Genomic DNA, 9,045 nt, shown 5'->3' on the forward strand with positions numbered 1-9,045 from the left:
AAACATGCACTATGCAAACTTCAAGGAACTCACTTCGAACAGTAAGTTTTCTCACACTAGTAGACACATATTTTATGCTGCAAAGAATAAGGATCGGCTAATGCTTGAGGGATCTGTGGCTGAGCAATATGCAATGCTTGATGATTATTGCAAACAACTAATGAAACTGATGCCAAGCAGCACTACAATTATTAAAAGCAATATGGTGGCTGATAAGAGGGTGTTTGAGAGGGCCTACATATGCTTAAAAGCATGTAAAGATGGCTTTAAGTCTTGTAGGCCTTTGGTTGGCTTGGATGGATGTTTTTTAAAGGGATATTGCAAAGGGATACTACTTGCAACTGTTGGTATTGATGCTAAGAACTCTATGTTCCCAGTTGCTTATGCAATATGTGAAAAGGAAAACACCGAACACATGGACATGGGTTCTGACTCTACCGAATGAGGATTTGTGTGAGGTAGATCATAGAAATTTTACAATGATCAGTGATAGGCAAAAAGGCTAATCAAATGCCTTATCCACTCTCTATGAAGGTGCGGAGATCAGATTCTGCATGAGGCATTTACATTCTAACTTCAAGAAGGAGCTCCCCGGTCTATTGCTAAAACAAAAATTATGGGCATGTGCGCGAGCATCAACACCTGAAGAATTCAAGAGAAAGATGGTTGAACTGAAGGAAAAAGAATGGGACGGCCACCGAAGACAAATCCAACCCCATCAACTGTGAAAAGAAACATTAGAAGAGCTAAGCAACAGGCAAGGGAGGCTGCACAAGGTGGTTCAACCTCACAAACCCAACCACAACAATCTTAGCAACAGTAAAACCAGATGGCCAATTTTTTTTGTAATCAACATCTGTTTTATGCAATAGCCTAATTTTTTGTATCTGTTTAGTTTTATGTAATCTGGTTTAGGCAATAGCCTTTTTACTGAACTATAACAGATGTAACATATGACATATGTTATTAGGCCACTCCTCTATACTTTCTGATTTGTAACAAAAACATCACGTTTTGTTCAAGAGGAAGCTAATATATATTGCATTATCTTTCTTGCAAAAATCTTTGTTTAACATTACAGGAGGTTGTTGAACATCATTAAGAAATAGTACGGATGCATTTCTTTTCTCTGTCAATTCCATTGAGAAATAAGAAAACCAATTTGCAAAATAAATAACACTTGAGTTTTTATCTAGTGCACCAAATATAAAGACTAACAAGATTCACCAAATTGCAGCAAATTGCATTCATTCAAAACTAACATAATTACAATACAGAGGCCAATAAAGATGCCTCAAATGTTTACATTTTACAAACCAAACACCAACACTACTTTAGGATCCATAATATAACTAAAACAATTACAATACAAATTAATTTTCCCCAACTAATAATAATTGTTATCCCATTATTACAATGAGGACAAACATTACAAGCAACATCATGTTTAACACGTATTCCATCCTCTGCCTCGAACCTTCTCACCCATCCTGGAACCATACCTCTTCGAGATGATGAAGACTTTGAATCGACCCACCGAAAGAAATCACAACCCCCATCAAACTGTAAGATTGTTAAAAACAAAAAAAAAAATTGAAAGAGAACTATAACAACAACCTCCGAAAAATAAGTTTAGACATATGACTTGTAATCTAAATTTGGTTTTGGTCTTAATGCTGCAATCTAGTTTTACATTTCAGTATGCTATTTTGCTTCATATTGCTTCAATTGCAGCAATATATGCAACAGTTAAAAAAACAGAAAGCAAAAAGCACCAATCTATTGCAACATGCAATAAAAAACAAAAAATTGAAACTAACTTTCACTCTGGAGCAAGTTCTGAACCTTCTCCCAGGATTCCGCTTGGCCCATGAAGTCCTCACGGCTGATTGCAATCCACAATCGCAGCTCACACAATCAAACTCATCCTTATTCCTTCCTCGATTGTGCACACCCGAAGAAGATGAAAATGAACCTTTTGCTGCCATTTAAAATGCCACATACCCTCGACCGATGGTTTCTTCCAAGAGCTTTAAGTCGACGACAATGGCTTCCTAAGCCACGTTCGAATGGTTTTTTAGGGCTTTTTGTTCTTCTTCATCTGATGTGAAAGGGAAGGTTTAAAAGGAAAGCTCTTATTTATTTATTTTCATTTGTTTTAGGAAATAGTTTTAATTTCATTATTTTGGAAATAGATTTAAATGAAGGTTCTGAATTATCTGTGCGTACACGTGTACACCCAGATGCCACCAACGGAGGAACCCAAACGAAATAACACTTTTACTTTTTGGTACTATGGGTACTATTGCCACTAAAAATAAATTTTTGGTCTATGCCGCATACAAAACCCAAACTTTTGGGTAATTTTGCCACTATTATCCATTTTTAAAAATAAAGGTTCCAACAGGTAATCAACTAAAATAAAATGTTCAAAATGGTATGAGTCCTTATAGAAAACAAAAATTATATAAATATATAATTTAATTTTTATAAGAAGTTTGAAACTTTTAAATAAATACATGATCCAAAAGTTCATTTTTAAAAATAAATGGTCAAAACGGGTGATCAACAAAAATACAGTATTCAAATAATCTATCAATTCCAATTTTTAACATTTTGACAAAACACGAGATCTAAAAGTTAATTTTTAAAAATAAACGCTTCAAACAGGTAATCGGCCAAAATAAGTCTTACACAAAACACAAATTTTCTTATACATAATTTAGACTTTTTATAATAAAAAAAATCACACAAAACGTATAATAATAATAATAAATAAAAGCACATGTACAACAAGATTTTTTTACTTTGTTTTCGTTACTTTAATTTGTCATAATTTTTCAAAAACTTACGTGAGATTCGCTATATAATGAACAGTGAACACCGTCATGAAAAAAAAAATTACAGTCAAAATGCCTCTACGTATCTATATAAAGAACATGTTATACGAGTAGAGTGAAAATGAATCACTACTTCACAATCTCCCAAACTATTTTAAAAAAATATTGAATAATTACAAAAGATTGCACGGAGCGCGGTTATGTTTTCTAGTTACATTTATAATTATGGTACAGAAGCAATTTCAAACCCTTTAGATTATTTCTAATTCCTTTGTGTCTATTACACTCATAATCCTCTTTCCAAAAGGGTACACTCATAATCCTTGTAAATACCCAAAATCACTCCAATGTGGTAGTATTACAATATTTCAAATCCATTTTGTTATCCCAACCACAAAAATTCCGAACTGATCTCAAATTATTTTAGTTGCTAACATCAACATTTAATAGTAATAGAAAGTCTACCACTACTCGTCTACACAGTATAGTGTTTTGTATGCATGCATTCGAAGACTTAGCAGCAAATCCCATAATAACTTTATCAAAATAAAGGTCTCTTATGATTATTGACCTTCTACACAAATACAACTTTTTTATATGTTTCATTTCCTTACCATCATTACCTTTTTATCCAATCATTTTATTCAATGCATAATTTAGTTGTTGTTACACGACTAAACTTACTTCTCATTGCTCACATAGTCCAGTTCAGCATAATGCATGCAAGATCATAGAGATACCTAAAGCTTGGCAATGGCAGATACTGGCAAGTTGGATCTTGCAGGAAGCTTGAGGTCTTCCCATTCTTCATCATCCACCTTCGAGAAGTACTGATTAACCATATCATCACTGATGAGCTCAAGTTTAGAAGGCTTCCACTGAACAAAAAACACCAAGAGAATAAAATAATAAACAAGTCTATAAGGCAACTAAGTCAAAAATATGAAAAGTTAAACTCTAGTATTACCTTGGGGTTTTTATCCTTGTCCAACAACAGAGCTCTGCAACCCTGGACAATAATATTGGGTTAATATCACCTAAGAGAAAGATGAGTAAAGAAGGGTGAAATAGCAAAAGACAGAAAAAACCTCTACGAAATCCTTGCTGACTTGTCCTTGCATCACATGACAAACCATTCTAAATTCACGTACAAGACATTGACCAACACCCTGGAGTCTTCCTTCTCTAATCTGGAATAGTAGCATTGAGATTAAAACCAAACCGTAACACTGGGAAAGGTGTTGTAAAAAAAAAACAAAGCATGCAGTAGGGGTATACCGATCTCAAAGAGATTTTCAAACTCATTGGGGATGCCTTTCTTAATGTTTGAATGGTTGCAGAAATCCAATCATCTGGCTTTTTTATTACCTCCCTCTCCTTCAATACAAGCAAAGGACCACCATTAGGTAAATTAAATTAAATATTCTATATCCCATCCAACAACTTCAAGTGAAATAAATCAGTATTGCCAAAACAGCAAAAAAATTCGAAGGCTACAATCTAACTCTTTGATTATGTTAGCAATCATATTGACTTACAAGGGCAGATAAAATATCTTCTACTGTTCTTTGAGAGAAGCACTTATCAATAACATCTCGCCTGTATACAAACAACCGCCAAAATGAGAATCCAAAAGATATTAACAGTCATTTAAAGAAGAAAAATATAATTATCTTGAAAACTGATGTTGTTTGGTAAAAGAATTCAGGCAAGCATAAGCACCAGGTACTGATTGTCCTAAAAGATTAAAAAAGTGTTTAGGAGGAGGAAAAAGTGGAAGTAAAGAATCCAAGATCATCTGTTGGGGTAAGTTCATTCTCTTGGTTAGTTTATGCCATTTACTGCCCCTCTTTTGCTTGATGAAAGACATCCTGACAAAGGCCTTGTATATTAGTGAAAAATGGGGACTTTAATGGGTCCAATGGCTCTTTGGCAAGTGTGTTTGAAAATGTGATTGATAAATGGGACTCGATTTGTCACAACAATAAGACATACTGTCTCTGCCTTCTCAAGCCAGGGCTAGAGAATTATTAGATGGATTTGAAATAGGATATTTGTTTGGTAGAAATGATTTTAAGAGCAAAGGACTTGGACAACAAATTTCAATCTCCAATTTCAACCAATTTATCATACCATCAAATTGAACAGATTTTAGGAAATAAATGACTGTTCAAATCAGAGAATAATCTTTTTGCCAAAAATATCTCTCATTTCTTCAACTTCTTCCTCTGACCAAACAATGGAAATAATTTTGGTCTTCTCTCATTCCTCTCATACCAAACAAACGTAGGAAAAACTCTTCCTCTCCTTTTCTCTTACGTAATCTCAGTAGTAGGATATATATAACAGTGCTTATACTACTGATTATGAACTGGTATCAAATTTATGGTGTTTAAAAAAAATTGAAATTTTATGCTTTAAATGTTTTAATAGTAGTCCAAGCAAGATAATCGTAGCATCGAATTTATAGTATGACAAGCATGAATGAATTGCCCTTATATTTTATTTTCTTATATATGTGCGTGTATGGAGAGAATATACAGAACCAGTACAGATCCTTTTCTTATATGTATATATATATATACATATATATATATATATAAAGAGAGAAATATATATTGTGTGTTTGTATAAATAAAGAGAGAGTCCGAGTGAGATAAAACAGTTATAATGTAAATACTAACCGGAGAAAAGCACTTTTATCTTTTAGATGAGGCTCCTGTGAGTATTTACCAATAACTTCTGAGATGATGACTGGATCACCTGAATCCACCTTGTATAGTTCTTCTTCTAACAAGGATAGCCTCTATCCATTAATTAGATAAGCAAGGCAAAACATTAAATTACATAAGCATTCTGTTCGATAGTTTTTTTAATAAAAATAAAAAAATCTAATGTGTTTATCCACAACGCAAAGAGAAAAATATTTTTTCCCCATAAACCCCTTTATGTTTGATAACTTGATTTAAAAACAGATATTATTATCGTGACGTTCATGCCTCATGGCAAGATTTGGCAGAAACTGAAATCAAACAATGATAGGAGGTAGCATACTGTTGATGGGACAAAGTGAGTTGCAAGACCACTAGCAAGCATTTCCGCACCATCCAATCTAGAACCAGTTAGACCACAATATTCTCCTGCCAAGTATTTACATAACATTATAAATACCAAAATACAAAAATAAGAATGCATACTGAAAAATGTTGTAGTTTAGATTAACAAGTTCGGAATTAGTCATAGGAATCAACATAGACGAAAAATTATCAAAGACAGAAGATATGAAAACTAAAGGAGGGAAAAGGACTAAATGTCACTGCATGCAATTATTCAAGCATAATACATAATCGAATAAATACAAGGGTCTCTCAATCCAAATCAACAATTCTTAACAGTGTTTCAGCAAAAGAAAACAATTCTTCACACTGTTCCCTTAATATAATTGCAGGGCTTGGGTTCACATTTATTGTACCACATAAAATAAATCAGCACAGAAGGAAAATATTTAGCTCAAAGATTGAGCAAAACTTAAATAAATCATAGATATCTGCCATTACCAAGGAATCCAGGAAGTCTTGACAAGAAGTAAGAGGCACCCACATCTGGAAAGAGTCCCAAAGCTGTTTCTGGCATAGCAAATACCTACAAGGGTAAGCTTTGAAGCGTGAAGTCAACACTAAAATACACGTAAACCTTTGAATTGTTCTGAATTTCGAGATCAAATTTCAAACACATATCACCCAAGTCATTATGAGAAAAATAAGCCTATGTTACAGTAAAGAGAAGATAAAAATGAATAAAACCTTTTCTTTTCGTCCTTCCATTTATTAATTGTGTTGTAAAAAACAAAAAAGCAAACCCTAAAACCAAGTACAGAAAAAGCAAAAAACTATGTTGGCAAAAGTTGTTTCAAAGAAACACATAGCTCAATGTATCCCATTAGAAGCTACATGCCCAAAGCATAGGAATAACATTACAATGGTTCCCTATTCTAAAAGTTCTCAGATTCTTCCCAAAATTTAAAACCCTCACTTTGAAGCTATTTATATCTACATTTTCACTTACAAATACATGTTCACACAGAAAATTCCAGCAAGATGACTTACAGCAAAGGATAGGCACGCAGAACCAATAAATATGTGAGACTGAGACGTACCGAAGTTTCAGTTACAACTCGGAATCTACCATGTATTGAAGCTCCAGCTCCACCTCCCATGACAATTCCATTGAGGATTGAAACCTTTAAATTTACATGGTAAGAAAATAACTCGATCAAAGATACTTTCAATGAAAATAATGGCCATCAACTTATCATGAAATTCTGCTTAAACAGGAAAATTCACTAACCTGTGGTTTACTGTACGTTGCTATCAAGTAATTTAAGGTAAACTCCTTCCGAAAAAATTCTGCACCTAATTTCCACTTACCTATATTGTACAAGAAGAAACAACAGAATGTCAGCTGCAGAATTAATTTTAAAATTTTTGTTCACTTTAAGACCAAAATAAAAAAGTGTCAGGTTATTTAGTGTTCCATTCACTCAACATTGGGATCAGTTTAGCACTAATCACATTGGTTGCGACTTATGAAATACTCAGCATCTTCCCAGAGAGAGATGACTCAATAGAACAGAACATAATCAACCTATACTATCTTGTTTCTTTAAGGTATGAAATTATAAGACACCTTAATTTGAGCCAGAATTAAAGATCAGTAATGGAGATTAAAAATCAGCAAAACATATAGGAAAACTGGAATGTATACCTTCATTAATATCACGAACCACAGCAGCAACATCTCCACCAGCACAAAAAGCTCTTCCTTTCCCCTTCAAATGTAGGCAAAAATCTCAATTTTCAATTTAGATAATTGAATCCCTATGTTCTTTCCTCAAGGCAACTAAAAGATAAGATACAATGATTTGTGCATGAGACGTACAGTACCTTGACAACAACGAATTTGACATTAGAATCATCCTCATAGGCACGGAAAAGATCCAACAAACGAGAAATCTATGAAGATAAAGTAAATGGAGAGAGTTAACATATTGCACTGTTTAGATTGTTGTTCCACAGATGTGAATATAGCACGTTCTCTAATCAGCCAGACTCATTCGCATCATATATTTGAAAATCAAACAAACAGATTGAATATGATGCGCCTAAATCAAATAGGGTATAATCTTAATTTTTCACCATGCTTGGCAACTCAACTTTTTCAAACTTGGTTTTAGTGATGTTGTTGAATGTGCTCTACTCTAATTTTCACTACTCCCACAAGAGAGATACGCTATACTGGCATTGTACACCTCAAGAACAAACTTACATCAAAACTATGAATTCCATAGTCCAATTTGGCGAAAAAGTGCATATCCCATTCGTTTTTGGTATCATCTATATATAGTCAATTATGTTTCAACAAAGCTACTTGTCTTCTTGAAAAAGAAGAAAAAAAAGCATACCATTTGAAAAGAAAGGGCATTCAGCTGCCTAGGCCTGTTCAATACCAGATTCCTCACATATTGCTTCTCTTCCACCAAAACCTATGGTATCATCAAAAATAGGGTAAGAGTATCAAAACCAATCTCAATTAACAAGATTTCAGAAATTTCAGCCAATTTCTTTTCCGGGATTTCAGACCTGGCCTTCTTCGGAACCCATTACTGAATGAGCTCTCCCCCTGTAACGCCGGAGTGAAGAAGCAGGTAGTCGTTTCGACGGATTTCACTCTCTTCTGGGATTATTTATTTAATATATATTTATACAATCGGAGTTAAGAGCCGGGGGTGATATCAAGTAGATCACGTCACGTTACCATTCCCCAGAAATCTTTCCGTCTGCCTAATAGGCTAAAATTTGTGGGCTTATAAACAGTTTTAACATGGGAATAAAAATTTATTAAAGAAAAAAACATATATGGAAAACACAATTGTTAATTAAAATATGGAAGCAATAATTTAAAGTAAAAAAACATATGCTAAACAAGGGAATTATTATAAATTAGCATTCTATTATTCTCTCTCTCAAAAACTCGGTCACACAAATCATTTCTCTCTCCAAACTCAGCTGGACAAACTTATTCTCTCTCCAAACTAAGTCGCACCATCCCCTCCAGCTCCGGCCGGCGCAATCCCCTCCAGCTCCACGCGACCCCAACCGCGACCACATCCAGCTCCGGCGACCCCCATCCGCGACCCTCCGTTTGA

At 34.2% G+C, this 9,045-nt stretch overlaps 1 protein-coding gene across 5 annotated transcripts; it reads right to left on the reverse strand.

Annotated features, from left to right (window-relative positions):
* Positions 1–1,222: 1,222 nt before the first annotated feature.
* On the reverse strand, positions 1,223–8,691 carry LOC133807156 (3-hydroxyisobutyryl-CoA hydrolase 1-like). 5 transcript variants are annotated; one of them, XR_009879210.1, is made up of 16 exons: positions 8,480–8,691; positions 8,302–8,382; positions 7,784–7,852; positions 7,605–7,668; positions 7,188–7,267; positions 6,997–7,080; positions 6,398–6,482; positions 5,895–5,980; positions 5,525–5,646; positions 4,379–4,439; positions 4,119–4,217; positions 3,929–4,030; positions 3,808–3,849; positions 3,581–3,718; positions 1,821–2,101; positions 1,223–1,563 (listed from the first exon to the last, which is right to left on the reverse strand). XR_009879210.1 is itself a non-coding variant. In XM_062245328.1 (15 exons), the coding sequence occupies exons 1-14, from the start codon at positions 8,498–8,500 to the stop codon at positions 3,581–3,583; spliced, it is 1,134 nt and encodes a 377-aa protein (XP_062101312.1). In that variant the 5' UTR covers positions 8,501–8,691; the 3' UTR covers positions 1,223–1,521. The 5 variants fall into 5 exon arrangements, 4 of the variants coding, with proteins under 4 accessions (XP_062101312.1, XP_062101309.1, XP_062101311.1 ...); XM_062245328.1 differs by lacking the exon at positions 1,821–2,101 and having other exon boundaries at positions 1,223–1,521; XM_062245325.1 differs by lacking the exon at positions 1,821–2,101.
* Between the last annotated feature and the right edge of the window lie 354 nt (positions 8,692–9,045).

This window comes from Humulus lupulus, chromosome X, assembly GCF_963169125.1.
Source record: "Humulus lupulus chromosome X, drHumLupu1.1, whole genome shotgun sequence".
Classification (NCBI taxonomy): domain Eukaryota; kingdom Viridiplantae; phylum Streptophyta; class Magnoliopsida; order Rosales; family Cannabaceae; genus Humulus; species Humulus lupulus.